This window comes from Monodelphis domestica, chromosome 6 (assembly GCF_027887165.1).
Source record: "Monodelphis domestica isolate mMonDom1 chromosome 6, mMonDom1.pri, whole genome shotgun sequence".
Classification (NCBI taxonomy): Eukaryota; Metazoa; Chordata; class Mammalia; order Didelphimorphia; family Didelphidae; genus Monodelphis; species Monodelphis domestica.
In genome coordinates this window covers 286695151-286720177 of record NC_077232.1, presented here as the reverse complement: position 1 = coordinate 286720177, position 25027 = coordinate 286695151, and the positions used below count along the sequence as shown (strand labels likewise).

At 32.9% G+C, this 25027-nt stretch overlaps 1 protein-coding gene across 3 annotated transcripts in view; it reads left to right on the top strand.

Moving 5' to 3' along the window:
* STPG2 (sperm tail PG-rich repeat containing 2) overlaps positions 1 to 25027 on the top strand; it is a 639089-nt gene that overhangs the window by 339987 nt on the left and 274075 nt on the right. For all 3 annotated transcript variants that reach the window (XR_468392.3, XM_007495708.3, XM_056803311.1), the window contains exon 12: positions 6075 to 6190. Coding sequence is in view for 2 of the 3 variants with exons in the window: in XM_007495708.3 (XP_007495770.2) it covers positions 6075 to 6190 (116 nt within the window). In the remaining variant the exon portion in view is untranslated. The remainder of the gene's footprint in view (positions 1 to 6074; positions 6191 to 25027) is intronic.

The window sequence follows — 25027 nt, the reverse complement described above, 5'->3', positions numbered from 1 at the left end:
TGTTCTTTTGGTTCTGCTCCTTTCACTCTGCATCAATTCCTGGAGATCATTCCAGTTCACGTGAAATTCCTCCAGTTCTTATTCCTTTTAGCACAATAGTATTCCATCATCAACATATACCACAATTTGTTCAGCCATTCCCCGATTGAAGGACATCCTTTCATTTTCTGATTTTTTTTTGTCCACTCCAAAGAGCGCAACTATAAATATTTTTGTACAAGTCTTTTTCCTTATGATCTCTTTGGTGCATAAATACAACAGGGTATTGCTGAATCAAAAGGCAATATAGTCTTTTAAAGCCCTTTGGGCATAATTCCAAATTGCCATCCAGAATGGTTGGATCAATTCATAACTCCACCAGCAATGCATTAATATCCCAATTTTGCTACATCTCTTCCAACATTCATTACTTTCCTTTGCTGTCATTTTAGCCAAACTGCTAGGTGTGAGGTGATACCTCAGCTTTGTTTTGATTTGCATTTCTCTAATTATAAGAGATTTAGAACACTTTTTCTTGTGCTTATTGATAGTTTTAATTTCTTTACCTGAAAATTGCCTATTCATGTCCCTTGCCCATTTATCAATTGGAGAATGGCTTGATTTTTTGTACAATTGATTTAGCTTCTTTAAAATTTGAGTAATTAGAGCTTTTCATGATACCATTTTAGAAAAGAAAATACACTTCTTTTTTAAGTATTCTTGGGTTGGGATGGAATTGTACTGAATTTCTTAGGCCAAAGATTAATGTCATCCAATAATTTACCTGGGCAAATCATATTCATTATATTACTTCTAATCCAATGTAAAAAGAGGATAAAAGGAATTAGAAATTTTAAAATTAAGCATTTCTAAAAGTTTTCTTTACCATATATGTACCATATATTATCATATACCATGCTGCCTACTTTTTGATAATCATCCTCTTCATTCCACTCCCCCCACTACCAGACTTAGCCTTTGTCCCTGACATGCCCAGATCTGATAGTTGAGTTTTTGATTTGTTATATTGGGGATCAGGCTTTTATAATCCATTCTGGTCACCTTCACACTATGGTTTTTTAACTCTAGGCTGGATAAACTATTTCCTACCCCTACCCTTCCAGCTTCCCATTTATGTGTGGCCTTCTTTCATTGGGAACAGGCACTATTTTAATTACTTGTATTAATATCCCCAGTGCTTAGCATACATTCATGCTTATAGTAACTACTTAATAAATGTTTGTTAATTTTATCTATCCACCTATCCATTCATACACCCTAATGTCAATCTATTTGTCTATTTAAATATCAGCATCTCTAACATCCATGTTGATAAATTCATTTGACAACCTCATATTTTCCCACTCATCCCTATTTACTTCCATCTACATTTCAGATTAGATTTTTTCCCAGAATAGCTCATGCTTGGTGTTAGTTATCTTCACATTGTGCTAGTCCACCTTTAGGGTCTCATATCTAGATCTCATATCTTTTTCTTCTATAACTTGTCTTATCCCTATACCCATGGAAAGCAGATCTCACATCATAGAGCTCCTTCCAAAATGCTAGGCACACATATCTTTCTGTATATTTTATATATAATGTTCACTTCAGTTTCACTAAATGTTGCTGGATTTTTGCTATAGAATACTGGCTGTACTAGATGGCACAAGGAACATAGAAATCATAAAGGCATACTCCCTGCATTAATGTATTTATGCACAATAACCTTACAAAAACCTCCAATTTCCTAATCTCCAGAATATTTTTTCTCTATTGTAAAAATCTTCAATTGAGTCAATCTTGACTCAATCTTGAGTCTGCTTTTTTTCTCTCATAGTCCCCACACACAAAAATGGTTTTCAGGAGAAAGATACAAAATCTTGTTTAACTGATCTACTACATTTCATACTATTTAACCTCAAATCTTCTCTTCACCTTAGCAATCTTTGATTTATCTTCTTTGCTTCCCCAATTACTGCTCATGACAACTGATCCAATCCCTTCTTCATTCCTCAGAAACCCCAAATGTACCATTCTCATAGCTTCAACCTCAGGGCTGTATTAATGATTTTACAGGGAAAATTAAAGCCTTTTGATATGAATTATTCATTCTTATCTTCTCTCTGCTTTGGGTTATTTATTTCTTAAACTCATTTTTCTCATCTTTTCATAGAAAAAAGTGGCTTTTCTTTCCAAAGCTAACCTTTCTGCTATATCAGTTCTTTAGGAATTTAACACCAGTTAATCCCTCCAATTTCCCCCCTCAACACCTTGATTTTAGCATCTTCTCTCTCTATTCTTTTCCTTGATCTTCAAAGGTGTGTAATTTTCATCTATTCAGGAAACCCAACACCACACATTTTTCTTGACCTTACTTTCCCCTATGTGAGATCATACCATTTCTTTCCTGACTGCAAACTTTTTTTTTTTATTTTTTTATGGTCATGCAAAACACTTTTCCAGCATTTCCATATTGGTCATTGTTGTAAGAGCAAAGTCATACATAACCAAAACCATAAAATTAAACAAAAGATACACTGATGTGAAAGATGACTCCAACATATCTTTCTCTGGAGGTAGAGAGCTTTCTTCATCATAAGTCTTTCAGAATTGTCCCAAATCATTGCATTCCTGAGAGTAGCCAAGTTTTTGTGGATAATTATCCCAGTTCTGCTTGTTCCCACAGTTCTTTCCATCTTTTTCTAAAATCATCTTACTTTTCATTTTATAGCACACTGCCAGACTTTTAAAGCATTCTGTACCCATTATTTCCATTTCCTCTTATTATTCATTCACTCCATAAGTCCCTACAACTCAATTTCTCTCCTTACTACTCTCCTGAAAGTTCATAATCATTTTCAGTGGCTATCTCCAATAGCTGCATCTTTATATTATTCTTGATGTCTCTGTAGTATGTGACACCCTTACTGTTTGAAATTTAATTCGCATCTGACTTCCATTTCAGCACAGTATTCTTGCCTTTCTGACTACTTAAAGTCACCTGTCTCATGGAAGTCAAAAATAAAATATTGTAACACAAAATAGCACTTCTTGATAAGTAAGTAAGAGGGATATAAACCCACTGCTGAATTCAAATCCCCTCATCCCTTATAGTAATGACATATTATGGTTATAAACAAAGACCATGGGCTTCTCTTAATGTTTCATTCATTCATATATTCATTAAGTATTTACTGAGAATCTGTAGTGTGCATAAAATTGTTACAGAGGATGCAAAGAAACATTAGACATGGTCTTTGTCTCTAAGGAAATGACATTCTACTTGGGACATTAAAACAGTTATGAAGAGGTAAATGATAATTTGAGGTGTATTTTGTCCAGAAATAAGAAATAATAATCCCAATGTACTCTACCTTGGTCAGACTATATCTGCTCAAGTCCTGGGCATTATACTTTAGAGATGACATTGGCAAGATGGAGAGTATTTAGAAGAGCTCAACTGGGTTGATGAGTAAACTTGATGCCATGACTTATGAAAATCTGCAGAAGGGAGATATTTAGCTTAGGCAAGAGTATATTTAGGAGGAATGCGGTAGTGTCTTCAGAATTGGATAAGTTTCACTTTGATAAGGGATTAGACTTATTCAGAGGAGAGCATTAGGACTAATGGACAGAAGTTATAAAAATACCAATTATAAAGTAATATAAAGAGAACTTCCTAAAATTTGAAGTATCTAAGAGCAGAATTGGATATTTCCAGAGATAATGTTTCCTGTTATTAGAAGTTTTCAAGTGGCTATATGTTGGCCAAATATAAGGGATATTGTAGAGGAGATTCCATTTCAAGCAGGAGTTGATTAGATGAGCTTTGAGGTACATTCCATTTCTGAAATGTCATAGTTCTTTTCTGATGGAGAGCTTAAGGAGATATTGGGTATCTTAGGTAGAGAAAAAAAACATGCTCCCTTGAATCTTGCAATAGAGGCCTTATTTATGTAAAAAAAGATAGTGACTGCTATTGTTTGATAATGTTTTAAGGCACTGAATTTTAAAAGATAAAAAGAGGATCTCAGGATGATCAGTTGTAATAATAAGTAAACTAATAAAGCATATTAATGATATGCAAAAGATTATCATTTATTCAACCACAGAACATAATAATTGGGAAAAGCATTCATTATTTAATAAATGTATTTGGGAAAATTGTTTAGCAATCTAAAAAGACAAGGATTGAGATTCTCATTTAACATCAAATATAGTTCATTGAATTCCTGCTGTATGACTGAGTTTTTTTTAATTATGTGAATTATTTAGAAAAAGTGGAAAAGAATATTTAACTAAATTGTAGGAGATAGAGTATTTTTTCAATTAAACAAGTGAGAAAGTTTAAGAAAACATAGATTTCCTTTACCATATAGAAATTCTATATACTCAAACCAAAAAATTAAAAGAAAATAAAAATAGACTGGAAAAATATTCGTGGGAAATGTGACAAATAAAAACTTGACATCTAATACATATGAAGAACTTTTAAAAACTCTCAGGGGTCATTCCAAGTCCATGGTGGATAACATGTCAAAAGATATGGAAAGAAAGCGTCCTTTTCTTATTTCTTTTTTAAAAAATATATTTTGATTTTACATTATCTTAATCTCTAAATATATACCTCTTCTTCCTTACCCAAAGTTCTGTCTATCCCTTTTGACCAAAAACAAAAAAGAAAAAGATCAGTTCAATAAAATAAACCACATTAACTGAGTCTATCAATATAAAGAAAAATGCAAAGAAGAGAGAAGTGTTTTTTTTTATCTCTTTTTTCATGACCAAACTTGGTTGTGTTAAGTCCATAGAGTTCATTTTTTTGTGTTGTGGTTTTCATTGTGTATGTTGTCTTAAACAATATACTGTTACAATTTAAAACAATAATTTAAAAAAATGTCCTACTGATTTGTTTTCCTGCCTGAACTTCCTTCTCTCCTGAGAATTTTTAAATACTTTGACATTTTTTCTTTTTGTGTCTGTGTCTCTGTCACAATCCCTTCTAACATTTTCTCTCAAAATAAAAGAATCCCTATCAAAGCCAACAAATGTATCAAGCAAAGCAAAATTGTCCACTGTTTATGTCTTAAAATGTATGTTTCATTCTACACCTATAATCTATTACCTCTATCAAGAAGTGTGAAACATGCTTCATCATGAGTCTTCCAGAATTTTGACTGTTCATTGTCTTGTTTAGAGTTCTTAGGCAATTTTAGAAAGGGGAAATAAATTAATATTCACTTTACTTACCCTGGTTGGAAAAAATGATGAAACTGAAAGCTATTAAGGTCGATGGATTCATTTGTCTGCATTTTCCACCATTTTTTCCATTGATAAATTAAAAAATGAACAGTGTTAAAAATTCTGATCTTTCATTAAAAGTTATTCTGTCAGTTAGCTGAGAAAATTTTTACATCAGTGGTGGAATTGCAATTTGTCAAATCTTTGACAACAGTAGTATCTCAGTACTTATGAAATGTTACAGAAAGCATCATTTCCTTTGACCTAGTAATTCCATTGTTGGAAATAGATCCTACAAGTGTAGTTAAACAAACAAACAAACCCCAAATACAGAGTTTTTTTTAAAGCAAAGATTTTCAAAGTAGCAGTGTAATTGCAACCACCTGTGACCCAAAAATCACTGGAAGCAACATGAATAGCCAGTAGCAAGGGAATAGTAAAATACATTATGGAACTCGATACAGTGGAGCATTATGATGTAATTAAGTTGGATAAATATAGAGTAAACAAAGACATTTGGGAAAGCTTTTATGAAATAATAGCAAGTGACAAAAGCAAAAGCAGAACAATGGAGGGATTTGGTACTATAGCATTGGAGAAAAAGGCAATAAAAATAAAGGGAGCAAAGAGACCTGATGAAAATTTGGGAGCTTGCGACTGAAAAAATTAGGATACTTTATGCATTGAAATAAGTTACTTTAAATATAAATAATTCCTAAGCATGATTATAGTAACATTAATGGTTAACAAAGTATTAAGAAAAATAACAACGTACATGAATTTAAGATAAATTTTTAGGTGATAAAAGGATTTTCCTTTACTTACCAACTCATTCTTTCATTTTCCCTTAGGACCTGCTACATACTATCCAGTTCTCAAGACATCTTCCAAATTGTCCTTTTTTCCTAAAGAAGAAAGGCGCTTTTTGGAACCTAAGTATCTTACTCCTGGTCCTGGGACTTATAAGGTCTGTCAATAATACTTTATTTACATTTATGACAATTTTAGAGTACCTGACAGAAATGTATGAATTAGCATGATTTGATTTTATTTGATACTTGTCAAAACTAGGGCAAAGAGGGGGAGGCTTTATAATTCACTTGTTTAGAATTGTGTAAGAATTATTCAAATATATCATTGTATTAATATGTGTGTGTATGTGAGTGTGTGTGTATGTGTGTGTGTGTGTGTGTGAATATGCAGGAGGCTTTGCTGTTTCTGTCATGACTGCTTTTAGATCTTGTGCACTTAAGTAAACTGAAACTGATAAATTATTGAAATGACACATTGATTCAAAGGAAATCAAGATTTTGTTAAGAGAGTGCTGTTTATTTTTTAGTGAACTATTCTACTAAAATTAAGAGCCTCAAGCTCTACAATAAGCCACTGTATTCTCTGATAATCAGAAACTAAAATGTCTGTAGGATTTAAAAACATTTGATTCAAATAGTTCTTTTTCAGAATCTCTTATTAATTTTATATGGAAGTATGTAAGAAGTAGTTTAGTTTTTTCTTTCCCCAGTAAATTTTGTTGTGGTGAAAAAATTTTTATTGTACCTATGAGAAACTTTCAAGAATCAGTTCTATGTGGTTATACAACTACATCTTCCATTCAAAATTAATTATAACATTGATTTATGGAAACTTTACTCTAAATCATAGTAGTTTATCATGCTAAACCCCATATGCTCAATAACTTCTCTTTCTCTGTGCCAAAGGTAAGGTTATTGAGAAATCTAACTAATGATTCATATCATTGTCTTAAATAAATCATTGTATATCATGATCAAATAATAAAATGTTTTTTTCTTAAATTGACAAGGAAATAAGCCTGCAAAAATGTTATGAATGTCATTTGGTATATGACCATGGGTTTATATATTTTTATGGTCATTAATGAATTTTCAATTATTTCAAATGACTGTGCATCTTAAAAAAACATAAATTGTGTGTTTAGATATATAAGTACTTATGGATGTAATCTAGGCTGGTCTGGGAATGCCTAATTTGAGTAACACTGAATAAAATTCAGATTCTCTAGGCTTTATTTTAAGACTCTTCATAATCTAGATATCTTTCAAGTTTATATTCTTACTAGTTATGAGCATGTGTAGTGTAGTGGGGAAAATATGGTTCTCATTGTAAGAAGACCTGGTTTTAAATCCTAACTATGTGGCTTGATTTCTTGATTAGGTTGGTTTTACTTCTAATCCAGTATCCTCATCTGTCAAGCATGGGTGTTTAACTTAGACAATCTCAAATTTTCTGTCTATTTCTCATGCTACCTCTTTCTGTGTTCTGTTTTCAGAAAAAAGTGGATTCCTCTGTATTTACCAATCTTAACTTACCTTCTATCTCTATTCGTTCAGACCATATACCACATCTCCGATGCATCATTCATGTCTCAAAATGACCCACTCCCTTGTGATTTGACCCAGCTCTTCTGGAGAGCAGTTTGGAACTATGCCCAAAGGGCTGTAAAACTGTGCACACTCCTTGACCCATTACTAGGTCTGTATCCCAAAGAGATCAAAGAAAAGAGAAAAGAACTTATTTATTTAAAAAAATGTTTATTGCAGCATTTGGTGGTAGCCTTGAAATGGAAATAGAGGGATTTTTCATCAATCAGGGGATGACAAGATATTATTGTGCTGTAAGAAATGACAAGAAGAATGATTTCAGAGAAACCTTACATGAAATGATGCCAAGTGAAGCAAATAGAACCAGAAGAATATTGTACATAGTAACAGGAATATTTTTGATAATCAATTGGGAATGACCTATTTATTCTCAGAAATACAGTGATCCAAGACAGTCTCAGAGACTCATGATGAAAAATCCACCTCCAGACAAAGAGCTGATGGAGTATGATTACAACATACTGTATTTCATTTTCTTTATTTTGTTTAATATCCCTTCCACAAAATGACTAATATGGAAAGATGCTACATATAGAAATCTATAATATCAGATTGCTTACCATCTCAAGGAGGGAGAGGAACTAAGAAAGGGAGGGTAAGAGAAAAGGAGAGAATTTAGAACTCAAAATTTCAAAAAATGAATGTTAAAAATTATTTTTACATGTAATTGGGGAAAAATTTAAATTTAATTAAAAAAAAGATCTAATACTTTACCAATTGAAATGTTTCTTTTATTTTTATAGCACAGCTCAAATACCTTCTCTGATCCCTTCAACTCGAAGTGGTTTCTTCCCCTTCAGAGCTTTTATTCTCTTCTATCTGACATCACCTACTTAATCATATTCTAAGTTAATTTTTGGTTACTTTTTCTTGAACTTTTATGAAAGTAGGAAATTTTCCATTTTGAATTTTTGCATTGAATGTAGGTCACATTCTATGATTTCATCCTTGTTGGAGGGAAGTTCCTCTCATGAGGAAACTGCCTCCCAATGAAGATTGGTGACTGTTCTGCCATTTGTAGTCTCAAAGAATTCCTTGGGTTCTTCAAAGGTTAAGGGTCACACAATCCACAGGTGTCAGAAGTAATACTTCAATCCACTTTTATTTCTGATTCTTTTAGGCCAACAATATGCCACAGTGCCCTTCACATTATAGGAGCTTAATAATATTAAATAATTAATAAATTATTATTTGTATGCCGATTATATATTTTTAGTTGGGCAGCTGGGTAGTACAATGAACGGAGTGCTGGGCCTGAAGTCAGGAGGACTTGAGCTTCAAATCCAAACTCAAGACACTTTATTAGATATGTGTCCCTGGACAAGATATTTAATTCTGTTTGTCTCAGTTGCCTCATCTGTAAAATGAGCCAAAGAAGGAAATGAAAAACCATTTTAGTATCTTTACCAAGAAAAACAAACCCCAAATGGGATCACAAAGAATTATAAACAACTGGACAAAAATAAAAAAAAAAACCAACAAGATTCTCCATATTCATTTTTACGTTTGAGGTAGAAAAAGAAATATGGAAAAGAAGCACCAAAACATTTGGCAATCCCAATCGAGGTTGCCATCCCACTTTTGAAAAACAATATTTTAAACACCTTTCATTGTATTGTAGTTTGTTGAATTATTTTTGCAATCCAAATTAGATTAAAACCAGAGAGTGGGATATTTGTCACTTAAATCATCATGCATTTCTTACAAATATTCAGTTTACCAATTCTTACTAGAATTATATGTTAATAACAATTAAGACTATTTTTTGGAGCTTCCGCTATTTCTTTTCTCCTTGTTAAAATTATTTGAAATCTGTCCAGAAATAGCAAAAGCCAGTAAATGTCAGTGAGTTCCATTGCTTTTGGTGTATATTTATTTATTAATTTAAAATTTCTTTATATCCTTAATAACCTGAAATCATTTAAATAATCAGATGTGAAAAGTACAAAACCACAAACTCTACATTGTTTATATTTTGTTTAAGTGTATTTGAATTACACATGAGTGCTAATAGACACATTCTCTGCTTTTGAGTCCCCTTCAAATTTCTTTTATTTGGATTTTTTCTTTTGATTTTGTGGCTGCTATTTTTAATGTAGTTATAATATGTATTATTCTTATTATCTTTTCTTCTGTTTTCATCTCTTCATATAGTTCCCCTATTTCCTTTATATTTCCAACATTCATAATTTCTAATAACATATTACAATCCAAAACATTCGTATATTACAAAGTCATTCCTCTCAATCATTACTTTTGTATTATTTCTAATTATTTTGTCATTACAAAGTTTCCATGAATATTTTCATACATACAAAGCCTTTTGCCCTCTCAATAATGCCCTTAGGGCTTAATCCTAGTAATGGGATCCCTAGGTTAATGAGCTTGAACAATTTTATGGTTCTTAATGTAGGATGTATAGTTTTTGAGAAAGATGTTCATAATATCTTTGAATGAGATTCAGATTTTGTGAATGTGTGTCTGTCTGGGGGTAGTGGTAGAGGGGAAATAAGCATTTATATGTCTATGGTGTTTTTACAGATATTATCTCATTTAATTCTCATAATGACCTGGGGAGACAGGTACTATCAGCCCTGTTTTATAGTAGAGGAAACCGAGTCAAGAAGAAGTTAAGTGAATTGCCCAGGGTCACAAACTAGTAAGTGCCTGAGGTCAAATTTAAAATCAGATCTTCTTGAACCCAAGACTCTAGAATCAATTGTTTTATCAGCATTTTTACATCAGTTTTTTTCAGATAGTGCTATCATTTGTCTACAGTTACACTGAGCCTTATTTCTAAATGTAGTTAGGCTGAGTCTTTGAATATACCCACTGCCCCAGGGTATTTGCAAAAACTAGGATAGCATTGAATCCAAGTTTTTAGTTAATTTTCTAGGATGAGAATTTATTACTGGATAAAAATACAGGAAGTCAATGGAGGCTAATCACAGAGAAGATGATGTTATTTATATTGTCTTTTGGGCATCTTGGAAAACCTTAAGTGCCTTGTTTCTAAAAAAAAGCTCTTTTCTAAAAGTAAAGAAGATAAAATAATTTTTGTTATGTAAATTTTAGGAGAGTATTGTATATATTTTGAAAAACATGAGTATTAACTAATTTAAAGAAGTAATTACTGATGAGGTTCAAGTATGATCAGCAGAACATAAAAATTTTGAAATATGAGAATTAAAAGGCACATGTACAAGTCATAGATCATAGATTAAGAGCCAACACATCTGGTCCAACCATTGCATTCTGAATATGAGGGACACAGAATTAAGTGACTTATTCAATTAACAGTCAAGTTATATAGAAAGAACAATATATTAAATGAAAAGGAAGTGTATTTTCTAGTGAGGAAAAAGAAAAAGGATGATTATGAAAAAAGGTATTTGAGTGTAATTCATTTTCATTTTATTTTCTAAACTTAGAGTAGTGTTGTTTGCAAATAATGGTGACTATAAATGTTTTTAAATTATTGATTTTAAGTATCTATTTCTTTTATGAGTAACACCCTTCCTTCTGGGCAGCTAAGTGGTTATAAATTGCCGGTTCAGAATGAGTTAAAATCTGGCCTCAGACACTGGCTCGCTGTGAGACTTTGGACAAGTCACTTAATTCTGTTTGTTTCAGTTTTCTCATATGTTTGTTTATACAAGCCTTTTTAATTTAATGTAATCAAAATTATCCATTTCATTTTCATAATGTTTTCAATGTTCTTTTTTGTAATAAATTCTTCCCTTATCCATAAGTCTGACAAACAATTCCATATTCTTCTAGTTTGTTTATATTGTATAATATTTATTTCTAGATCAAATATCCATTTTGACTTCATCCTGGGCATATGGTGGGACTCATTTGTCCATGTCTACTTTCTGCCATACTGTTTTCCAGTTTTCCCAGTAATTTTTGTCAAATGGTAAATTCTTTCCCCAAAAGCTACGATCTTTGGGTTTATCAAGCACTAAATTGCTATGACACCATCCATTTCTTAAAGATGTTTCTTATAGAGTTTACTATTTTTTTTACTGGAATTATGGTAGCAACCTAATTCAGATTCATTTTTGGAGTTTCAGCCAATGATTTCTTTTTTTCTTGTTAAAAGTTCCTTGAAATCTATCCACAAATAGCAAAAGACAGTCCACCTCAATGGATTCCAATGATTTTGGCATGTAGTTCTTAAAAAAGATGTACATAATATGATTTGGGGTCAGACACACCTGAAATGATTGAACACCAACAATATCAACACCCTCCCTTCTAGTGGGAAGAATGGACGTGCGTAGGGAACACAGTGGCATGAAGTGGCATGCAAATAAAGGATCATTGGTGCCTGTTGTACACTTGGAGAGGAGCCACACACACACACACACACACACACACACACACACACACACACACAGAGGCATGTGAGATCAGGACAGAAGCACAGAAAGGGCAGCTCATGCCTTGCTGGCTGCAGGGCAGCTTTCATCCTCTGCTCTTGCATCCAGGATCTACTGTCTGTGCTGGGTGCTGCTCTGTTCCCTTGAGTCTTCTTCTCAGAGCTGCTTTGGTGCACTCCTCTGAGGGGCTGACAGTGATTGCCAGGAATGATTTCATTCAACACCAGATTGTATGATTTGGTTAAAAAACCACATCTTTCAGGGTTGATATCTTTCCTTTCAGTGTCCTCACTGGCAAGGTTTTGGAGAGTTGAAAAAGCATAGGCACAAACGAGCTAAACTCTGAGAAAAACTCTCCCGATGTCAGAGGAAAGATTTTTTTTGTAAAGATATTTTATTTTACAAATTACATGCAATAACAATTTTCCACATAACTTTTCTGAACTTATATGATCTAAATTGTCTTTTCTCCTCTCCAACTTCCCAGAGCTAGCAAGCAATTTGCCCTAGATTATACATGTATAATCATGCAAAATATATTTCCATATTGCTCTTTTTTTGTAAGAGAATGCTCAGAGGAAAGATTTAAATCCAAGATTTCCTGACTCTAAATATCTATTCAATATATTATTTTCTTAATATTTATACACCAGGTGGCCTCTTAAATGACCTACTTTTTTTCTACAAAAAGCAAAATGCAGTGGACCATTTAAGTGCTTCTTAGAGCCTGCCTCGTAGTATCCAAACTAGGCTGCCTCTGAAACATATTTCTAAAACTCCAAGTGGGCTAAGACCATAGAACTCCTGAAGGTTTTGAGGAACCTGGTGGGTGTCCTTCCTGAGAAATCCACTGAGTCCTGAATATGTGCTTAGGGCAGGATGAGAAGAGCTATTGGCCAGAGTTCTCATGTGTCCAGTTTATCACCGTTTACTGGATGGAATCCTAGAAGAACTTCTTGGCCTGAATGAAGGGCCCATGTATGAATACTTTCTACAGGCTACTGTTAGTTCTCACTACTCAGAACTGGCCTGAGGGTCTACAAAGGTATTCTAAGATTAGGGAATGGCACCAGGAAGAAGACCAAAAATTGCTAACATTTTTCATAAACACCAGTGCTGTTGTATATATCCACCCTATTCATTGCCTTCTCAGTTCTTTGTCAGTGTATTTTGAAATTGAAAAATTGAGGTTAACTGTAGAATCTTTCCTTGGAGATCTTCAGAAATAGGCTGAATATCTGTTGAATGGTTTACATGTAGGACCTGGTGTCCTAGTCCTAGATAGAGGAGTGACAAAAACAACTTTGCCAATGGCATTGATTAATGACTGGAGAGACTGTGGTTGCTCTGGGCACGGGGAGGCTAGGGAAAGAGGAAACATTTTCCTTCTTTTTTTTTACATGTTAATATAGCTATTCTAAAATGTTATATACCTCATTATTTAGCATTTTCAGTATTTGTAAAACAATTATGTTTTTCTGAACATTACTTTTTTTTTTATCAAAGACAATCCTATAAATAACATGGCAATAGTTGACATTTATATAGTGCATTAAGGTTTGCAAAGCATTTTACAGAGATTCTCTTTGTTGATCTTCCAATTCCATAACATCTCCATTTTGCAAATGAGAAAACTGAGGTTCAGAGGGAAGTGGTCATACAGGATCACATAGCCGCTAAGTGTCAGAGATCTTCCTAACTAATACTAACACTCTAGCCCCTCTATCATGTTGACTTATTGTCATTCTAGGAAGCTTATCAGAAAATAAATTATTCTTTTTGTTTTTCTTCACAATGTTTGCAAAATCTAGTTTAGAAGATCTAATTTACATGTAGGTAAGAATTCAGGTTAATTAAAATTAATTGATTAATAAAGAATTATTTTTAGAAACACAGAAGAAAAATTGCTTGATCACATGGTTCGATGGAGATATGATTGGGGATGTAGACCCTAAATGATCACCCTAATGCAAATATCAATATTTTGGAAACAGGTCTTGATTAATGGCACATGTAAAACCCAGTGGAATTGAGTGTTGGCTATGGGAGGGGGTTTGGGAAGGGGAGGGAAAGAATATGAATCATGACCATGGAATAATATTCTTAATTAATTAAATAAATGATTTTAAAAATAATGAATTAGTTTTAGCTAAAGAAATTTATAAGAAAATAACTTTTTAATGTTTAGGGTTTAGTTTAGTAGAAACTCAAATTGTTTCTACTTCTGAAATGGAAACCCAAATTAACATTTTTAACTCATCTTTTTAAAATGTATAACCTAGTATACATATTATTTAAAGGTAAATATAATCTGTAGGCTCACGCTTTTTAATAGGGCATAATCCCCAAACTTACACAAGGCACAAGTTTCAATTTCATTGTGTCAAATTCTTTGGATTGAGGATGATGATATTTGGGTTTTGTTCAATATTATTTTTGCCTTTTGGTTTTATACCACATCCACCCAGACATCTCCTGTCTCCTCTTCACCATGGCACTATTCTTTCTTGTATCCTAGAAGGACAGACCGCCACATAAAGTACTTGCTGGCTTATTGCATTTTCTATGTCCATAGTTCAGAATTTATTTTAATAAGAAAGTTCTGTGTATATGCAAAATGGTTTTCTTTCATTCTTGAATTATATTCTTTGAAAGCTTAATAGAAAATGGAGGAGGGGCAGCTATGTGGTTGAGTGGATTGAGAACTAGGCTTAGAGATGGAAGGTCCTGGGTATAAATTTGTTCCCAGATATTTCCTAGCTATGTGACCCTGGGCAAGTCACAACCCCCATTGCCTAGTTCTTACTCCCCTCCCGACTATTGCTTCCAAGACAGAAGATAAAATTTAAAAAAGAAAAAAATAAAATGGAGGAACTTTGGGATCTAGAAGAAAAATGATCAGTCAGTCAATGAGCAAATATTTATAAGTACCTATTATGCGCCATGTACTGTGGTAGGTCTCAGACACCAGTGATAGAAATGAAACAATTCTTGTCCTCAAGGAGCTTACTTTTACGTTGAGGGAGGATTCATGAATTCAGACAAGTGAATAAAGGACAAATAAAATACAAATGCAATGTGGTTTGTAGAACTAACACTGAAGAAAATCTGGCCAGCTCTTGTGAAGGAAGCGTCTGTGACAGACATAGGGCAGAGTATTCTCCATTAATAAGTTTTCTCAAGAAATAAGGCATTAACTGCTCATTGAAAGGTGTACACCATAAACTATTTCTTATTTATTGTATTCCTTTACAAGAAAAATTCATTGAATTGCTAAGAAATTTTTTTCTCCATCCTCTGAAAATGGATATGCTTGTTGATTTCCTAGTCAAAATAAACATTGTGTAGGTAGAGGTATATCTGCAGTAACCTTTCAAGGAAAGGGGAAACTTGAGTGGAAACAGAATGTATCGCTTTTGCTGGGTATCTGCAGTTTTCATTTGTAGATGGTAAAGCAAAAATGTGGTCTTTCAGAAACCATTTTCAGTGGTTTGGAGGTCAAGTCTGGACCAATGACAACTCTGAGGAAGGAACAGATTTTCTATAGGACAGAGCAGATGACGTTATAGTTTGGAGGTTGCTCTCTTCTCTACAGAGAGGAAAAAAATGTGGAACAGAGAAAGGGATACAGTTGCGTTGGAGGCAGTCCTCTCACACTCATGCATCTCATGATGGAGACCTGGGCATTGGAGGAATAGTACCAGAAACGTTGACAGTGGTCCTAATCTGGCACAGGACATCTACAGGTACCATCTCAGAATTAACTTTGACCAGATGTACTTTTCATATTTGAGTTTATGCTGAGTACTAACATGACCATTTTAGGAGCCTTTACAAGGGCTATGGCAAGACCCAGTGAGGCAAGCAGAGAGACTCTCAGACTGGCAAAGGAAAGCAAGCAGGAGCTCCAGGGCAGGGGTATGGGTGAAGGTTGCCCTGTCTACTGTACTCCAAAAACTATGAAGGAAATGTTGATGATGGCCGTTATGAAGATCTTGGCCATGAGTATAATGTTGAACCGGTTCAACTGCTATTGCTTTGACATTTCATTCAAATTCATTCAGATGATAATGATGAGTAAACATCCTTATTGACTGTCACAAGGAGCTGTGTTGCTAATAGCTTAGAGAGAGGCTTGTTTTAATTGAAGTATCACTCTATCTTTAGAAAAATATTATTTTGCTCTCATATATTTGAATCCATGAAATAGTAAATGATATAGCAATAGAATACCATGGGATAATAAAATGCTTTGTACTGCACAAATGATGAAGCATTTCTGAAGTAGAACAAAAAAATTGAATCTTTTCTTCTTAAAGTTTATTACTAAGTATAATTTAGTAATTTTCCCTAACCTCAGGGAAATAAGAAAGTAGGCTGTATATTTACTATACAAATCATTAAGCCTATTTACAAATCATATGACTGAGATTTTTACAATTTAAGAAAAGTATATAGAATTAATCATCAAAATACTAATTGCATGGGTTTTAGTCTGAGAACAAGTTATTTCACTAAAACACATTGTCATTTGTTTTTAGGTAGATTTTTAATGTCAGATTAAAATTCAGAGCCCTAAATTTGAATATGTAGTCATCCTCCAAGTCTCAAATGTTGGACTGTACTTTCAAAACAGGAATCTGTATTTTGCCATTCTTTTCTCCATATATCAAATGGTATTTGAGAAAGCTTTCTGAAATCTTTGGAGAAAAAATACGTATGACTGCACTAATATTGTTTTACTCAGTTTAATTTGATCTTAATCTATGGAAACATTTTAAGTAAGCATATAGATCTAGCAATCTAGAGATGGAGTAAAAATCTCATGGTAATATGACATCTACCCCAGAGCACCATTTTCTGAAAATACACTAATATATGATTTACACACACTCAATACAATGTCCTAATGTGAAACATCTGACTGACTGAGGAAATCAAGTTTTAAAAATTTTTTCTCATTACTATTTGGTTCGTCACTGGCAGACCCATATTTCTTCCTTCTCCTCTTCTCCACCTTCCTTCTTCTCTTAGTGAGCTTCTTTTATTCCCCTGATTTTAGGTTCCCAAGAAGCTGAATAATGTATTGTATAGAGCACTATCCAATGAGGGTTCAGCCCTGCCTATGACACCCATGGACTCTCAGACCCTGAGCAAGTTATGGAACCTCTCAGGACCTTGGCATTATTTTAACACCATTAGTTGTAGAGTATATGGCAGTCAGCATCGGATTTTCCCATACCATGAAAATTGCGATATGATTACATTTTAAAAAATTAAAAAACAGAATTTATTTTTAAATTTTATTAATTAAGACAATTTTTGCATGGTTACATAATATATTACATTTCCTTGTTCAAGACTCATGTGTTTGTACATTTGAGCCTAGTCTTGGTTTTATATAGCACTCACCGAGAAAAATGCAGTCATCTTTCAGCAGGAAGACAATGTACTATAGATGGAGAAAGAAGATTTCAGTTCAAATTTAATCCTTGCTATTTACTAGCAATGAAATCTTGGGCAAGTCACTTGACATCTGTGTGCCTCAGTGTAATATTCTGTAAAATAAATAAATGACCCATAAATCCCTTATATCTCTTCTGATGTTACAAATGACAGAAAGATGGAAACAGATGTAGCATATATACTCAAGGACAAATGTAAAATAAAGACATAGATTTAAAACTGTCAAAAATGCTGAAAACCAAGTATGAGCTAAAATAAAGTATTAAATACAATTTTAAAATTATGGTTCAATATAAAGTCCAGGACAAAAAGAAAGAGGAATGTCTTGTTTCTTAGAAATCCTTGAAATCCTAATAGACAACCAAGAGAGGGAGATTTAACTAAATTATCTTGCTATTTTCCTTTTCTATCAAAATAGACTAGGAAATATAAAAGAGATGTGCTTGTGGTATAGCTGGTCTTACATGAACCAAATTTAACCTTGGAGACTACTCCTGAAATCATAAACTCATTATCTTGTTGTCCCCACCTAAAGCTTTGCCTGGAAAGTTCCAAATATACCTTGAATATAGATAGTGTTTACGCTTCCATAGAATACAGGTGAAAAATTTAGCTCTTGCATAAGCATCAATGGGAACAATACATATAACTAGTATATCAAGAAATACAAATCCATCAGAAAGAACTCACAATAACAGCCATCTATCTCTAGTGAGGACCACTTTCACTGCTTTCCTAGCCTCCCAGAATTAGAAGCATGATCTTGCCAGTGTCTGGCATTAACCAGGAACTCTTCTCTCTTTAGAAGACTTAATTCTCATTTCTCAAATATATAAAGAACTAAGTTAAATTTATAGGAATCCAAGTCATTCCCCAATTGATAAATGGTCAAAGGATATGAGTAGGCAATTTTCAGATGAGAAATCAAAGCTGTCTATTAATAATCATATGAAAAACGTTTGAAATCCCTCTTGATTAGAGAAATGCAAATTAAAACAACGCTGAAGTACGAATGTTCAAAAACATTCAAGAAAAAACAATTAAAATAAAACTGGCTTTGAGGGGGAAAACACCCAGGAAATTGGCCAGGCTATTACAATCCAGTCATCATTTGTTTTTCATGATTAAATTGGTCTAATAGCTATAATTGGTTCTGCATCATCTGCTAAGAAAATGATCGAGTTATTAAAAAACAGTAAATGCCTTGTCATACTGTCCAACAATTTAATACATTGAACCATTTTAGGGTTCCTTCAAGCCATTTTATTTGGAACAGGCTATTTTCACTTGCAAAGAGAATTTTATATCTGCCACACAAACACTAAAGACCTTACTGCCTATCCATTGAGAATATTGCTTCCAGCCATTGTTAATGAAATGCTTCAATAGTTGAACTTTCAAGTGAGATTTTATTTTAACTCCATATATACTTCTAAAAAACTCAAAGCTCAGAAATGACTAATGTAATTTTTTAGACTTGCAAGGGACCTCACTGGTCATTTAGTTCAACACATACCCCATAAGGGAATCCTAACTAAAACCCAACAAGTTCAAATATCTCTAGTATCTAGTAGAATGTCTGACACATAAAAGGCTTAATAAGTGTTTCTTGATTCTTGATTCATCTAGCTTCTTCTTGAAGAACATTAATGAGTAAACCATTATTTCCTGAGTGGATATATATATTCATCATTAGGATATTTTTCCTGACATCAAACCTAAATGAGCTACTTTGCAATTTCAATGACTACTTGGTTCCTCTCTGCTACCAAGAAGAAATGTCTAATCCTAATTCCATATAGCAGGTTTTCAAATATTTAAAGAGAGCTATTGTGTTTTTTCGGATTTTCTCTGAGCCTGACTTCTTCCAACCAAGCCTCATATAACATGGACTTGTTGCCCCTCTATCGACATTTTCCATACTTGTTAATGTTCTTCCTAAACTCTGACCCCTAAATGAACATTCACATGCACCAACCTACATTGCATCAGAATTGGCTTTACAAGCCATTCAGGTTAACAATCTCATTTTTCAGGTGAGGAAACTGAGGCTAACAATATTGAGTGACTTGCCTAGGATCATTCAGCTACTTAGTGTCTAAGCCAGGCATGGAACCTTTGAATCTCTATCCACTGTGCCACCATCTTGTCATTTTTCCCCTTAAGAATAGCATGAGTAATTTAATCAGATGCTTTGCTCAATCTAAGTAAACTAGACCTATTTTATGTGACCTAGAAATTTAACCATCTTGTTAAAAGTAAAACAGGAATTTGGTTGATGTGGAAAACCTTCTTTTCTTGATGAAGCCATGCTGCCCCTTTGTAGACACATTCCTTAGCTAAATGCTCACTGTGTTTTGAATTATCCATTCTATAATTTCACTAAGAATCAAAATCAAATTCATTGTGTAGGTTTTGTAGACTTTATTATTCTATTCCATTTTAAAGGACCAAAACATTTACTTTTCTCCAAAAGCTAAAAAAGATAACCAATTTTAATATTCTAAGTTAAAATATCATACAATTAATTAGGTATAGACATGGAGATATGGATTCATGTTTATGAACTAGATGAATGAAATCTCCAAATAACAAAAAGAAAATTAAAAATATCTTCCTTGGTTTCTATAAATTGAGCCTAATAACAAAGAAGCAGAGTACAAAGAAAGGGGAGTCTGTTGTTTGATCTTGTTATAGTCATTAACTGCAGTCAAGGTGCCTTTCAGTAAGAAACAATGATAGATAGGCAACATTTCTCAGATCAACTGTGATGGAGAGCTAAAGCTGAGGAGGGGGCTGGTAGCAAGAGACAGAAGGAAGTGGGATACAGGTGTACCTTCTCCAGAGAAGAGCAAGATGAATGGGCCCATTGTCACTGTTCCTCTGCTTTTTCTTAGTCATTAGTATGACAGCCCTGTAATTGATGATAAGACAGAGAACCTGGAGTGAAGTTTCTTTCTTCCCCTTTGAAGCTACCTTTGTGTCCTTTAAACAGTATATAGTTATCTAACATGTCAACGCATTTGTCCTCCTATCTCCATCCTTACCATTTTGATAATGGCAGAAAATCACACCACTAGTAACATAAAAGAGATGATATCAAAGTTTGATAGCTATGTTAACTGCAATTCTCAACAGTGGCCTATTATGTAATGATAAGTAAAGTCAAGAATATATTTATCAGACTAAGAAAAATGGCATCATTTAAGCTATCAGTCTCCTAAAGAAATATATTTTTATTCTAGAAGTTATTATTCTACTTAAATGTTTCTCCCAGATGCACTTTATAGATTACTTTAAAAAAAGATTCAAAAGTCCTTTTCCAAACAACACCAAGGACTATATATCATCAATATATTTTAAACAATTACATCCTCAGGAGTGAAGCAATAACTGAAAATGCAGATGGGGACGTTTTTTTTTGCTTCCATTCTAACAATTATTTGAAAAATACTGTTTCAGAAACTGCTAGGAAATATTTTATCTTAATTATGTTTTAAACTTTACTTTATAATTACTCATCAACTCATGAATATGGCACATCTGGGAATTTATTGAGAGAATAATTTTGACAAATTATAGGGTTGGCCCATATGTGCTATTACAGTTAAAAATCTGTTGGAATTTAAAATCTGAACTCTGACTGTTGGGAGTTTATTAGTCAGCAATAAAAAAATCATTAGCATTTGGTAAAATTTTTAATTTAATTCTTAATAGGTTAGAAGGAATCTGTTTAGTCTTTTCTATTTTTAAAGGGATGGCCACAAATAAAAATAATTTTATTATCATCAATCTGTTATTAGAAACATACTTTGGGGAACAGGTAAAATTTTTTTTGGTTGAATTTAGGCTATTAGTCATTTCACTTGCCTTTTTCTTAATTCTTTTAATGTATCTAACATCATTACCATTGTAATGATAAAACTGATATAATCTGTTTTTTGAGCAATTTGCTCAGAAATGAGCAAAGGGCATTGTTAAGTAGCATCTTTTATTGTGAAAAAAACTGGTTTGCCAGTCAAAGCAAAAATCATTTTAGAATATCATTTATCATCCTAGGTGGCTGCCTGCCCAGTCCTAATCCCTTCAGATAATTAATTTCATTTTTTGTACTTAAATGGTGATAATGTAATATACAGAGTAGGAGACTATTCCTTATGTTTCACTCCTTGTCATCTGTAAAATTAAGGATACACATTAATTTTTACTTTAGTTAAAATAATCTCCTTACAAATATAGATTATTTTATTGTCTTATATATCCCCAGCATCTAATACAATGGTTGGCATAGAATGAGCACTTAATAAAAATATTGATTAATTGGGTATAAGACCCATGATATTCAGAGAGTAGAATGTGTTTCTTGTTTAACCAACAATTCTTTTGAATTCATATGTTTAAAAAATGTAAAGGTTCTTGCAACTCTGATTCTAACACATCTTTCTTTGCCAAACTCTACCTTCAGTGAGCTTGAATGGTTATGCAGTCGAAGACAACTGAAATACGGTTGTGAGAGTTTCTGGCACATTTTTTCAAACTTGTTTAAACTAAAATGGCTTTATATAAAGTATCAAAGTGTCAGAATTGGCACATTATGCAAGAATTAGCATGTGACTATATAAAGGTAGTAAATTTAGAAAAGAAAGTTTGAAAATCTGTGAAACTAAGCTTATTTTGATGGCTAAAATGCTATATCAAATCAGTCACTTATTAAAAATTTATTAAGATTCTACCATGAATGGTAGGTATGGACCTTAGTTCTGAGTATACAAATAAAATGTAAAATAGTTCCTGTCTTCAGAGACCATGAATTCCTTTCCCAATAATTCAGAAGTGAAAAAAGGATGCCTATTATCACCTTTCTTATCTAATATTGTACTTGAAATACTAGCAATAACAATAGGAGAAAAAAAAGAAATTAGAGGAATCAGAATGGCTAATTAGAAAATATAACTTTTTCTTTTTTGCAAATTATATGATAGTATACTTGGAAAGTCATAAAGATTGAACTAAAAATTAGTTTATTTATTTAACAAATAACAGGATATAAATAAACCAACATAAATCATTAGTATTTCTATATATATATATATATATATTACCAACAAAGTCCTATAAGAAGAGATAGTAAGAGATATTTCATTTAAAATGATCATAGACAATATAAAATACTTGGGAACACACCTGCCAAAACAAACCCAGCATCTGTATGACCATAATTATGAAATAATTTTTATATGAATAAAATCCAATTTAAATAATTGGAGGAAAATGAATTTTTCATGGATGGGTGGAGCCTATATAATTAAAATGACAATTCTATGTAAACTAATATACTTATTCATTGCATCCTAAATAATAAAAAATAGTATTAAGTTAGAAAAATAATAAAATTCATTTAAAAGAACAAAAGACCAAGAATATCAAAGGAATTAATGAAAAATATAAAAAAGAAGTCTAAGCAATGCCAGATCTTAAACTACTATAAAATGGTAATTGTCAAAACTATTTGGTATTGGTTAAGAAATGGAATGATAGATCAGTGTATTAGACTGGACATACAATATACAGTAATCAGTGACAAATAAATGCAAAGATCTATGCTTTTGGGAAAAGAATTTGCTTTTCAATAAAAATTGCTAAGAAAACTGGGAAGCAGTTTGACATAAACTAGGTATATCTTATGTAGTTTACCAAGGTAAGGTAAAAATGACATCAATATAAATGGAGATACTTTAAATAAATTAGAGAAAAATGGAACATAATTTCTTCCAAATTTATGGAAAAAGAATTTATGAATGAACAACAGAGTGCATTGAGGCCTATAAAATTGATAATTTTTATTACATAAAATTAAAATGTTTTATTAAATAAAACCAATGTAGCCAATAAAAGTAGATAATTGAGGGAAATTTTTATACCCAGTTTCTTGCTTCTTATCACAAATTTATAAATGAACTGAGTCAATTGGATATTACTTGTTACCTTGATCAGAACCTATTTCCATGTTGTTGAATTTTACACTAGGATGTTCATTTAGAGTCCACATCCCCAACCATATCCCTTCGACCCATGTATTCAAGCAATTGTTTTTCTTCTGTGTTTTTACTCCCACAGAGTTTCCTCTGGATTTGGATAGTGGTTTTCCTCATAGATCCTTCCAAGTTGTTCAGGATCACTGCATTGCCACTAATGAGAAGTCCATCACATTCGATTGTACCACAGTATATCAGTCTCTGTGTACAATATTCTCCTGGTTCTGCTCCTCTCACTCTGCATCAATTTCTGGAGGTCGTTCCAGTCCCCGTGGAATTCCTCCACTTTATTATTAATTTAGCACAATAGTATTCCATCACCAACATATACCATAATTTGTTCAGCCATTCCCCAATTGAAGAGCATCCCCTCATTTTCCATTTTTTTTTTTGCCATCACAAAAAGCGCAGCTATGAATATTCTTGTACATGTCTTTTCCCTAATTATCTCTTGGGGGTACAAACCCAGCAGTGCTAAGGCTGGATCAAAGGGCAGACAGTTTTTTATCGCCCTTTGGGCATAGTTCCAAATTGCCCTCCAGAATGGTTGGATCAATTCACAACTCCACCAGCAATGCATTAATGTCCCAACTTTGCCACATCCCCTCCAGCACTCATTACTTTCCTTTGCTGTCATGGTAGCCAGTCTGCTGGATGTGAGGTGATATCTCAGAGTTGTTTTGATTTGCATCTCTTTTATTATAAGAGATTTAGAACTCTTTTTCATGTGCTTATTAATACTTTTTATTTCATTGACTGAAAATTGCCTATTCATGTCCCATGCTCATTTATCAATGGGAGAAAGGCTTGATTTTTTGTACAATTGGAATAGCTTTCTATAAATTTGAGTAATTAGACCTTTGTCAGAGGTTTTTGTAATGAAGATTGTTTCCCAATTTGTTGCTTGACTTCTAATTTTGGATGCATTAGTTTTGTTTGTACACAAACTTTTTAATTTGATGTAATCAAAATTATTGATTTTACATTTTGTGATTTTTCTAGCTCTTGCTTGGTTTTAAAATCTTTCCTTTCCCAAAGATCTGACAAGTATACTCTTCTGTGTTTGCCTAATTTGCTTATAGTTTCCTTCTTTATATTCAAGTCATTTACCATTCTAGAGTTTATCTTGGTGTAGGGTGTGAGATATTGATCCAAACCTAATCTCTCCCACACTGTCTTCCAATTTTCCCAGCAGTTTTTATCAAATAGTGGGTTTTGGTTCCCAAAGCTGGGATCTTTGGGCTTATTGTAGACTGTCTTCCTGAGGTCATTTACCCCAAGTCTATTCCACTGATCCTTCTTTCTGTCTCTTAGCCACTACCAAATTGTTTTGATGACCACTGCTTTATAGTACAGTTTGAGATCTGGGACTGCAAGTCCTCCTTCCTTTGCATTTTTTCCCATGATTTCCCTGCATATCCTTTATCTTTTGTTCTGCCAAATGAACTTTGATATTTTTTTCTAATAAAGTAAAAATGTTTTTGGTAGTTCAGTGGTA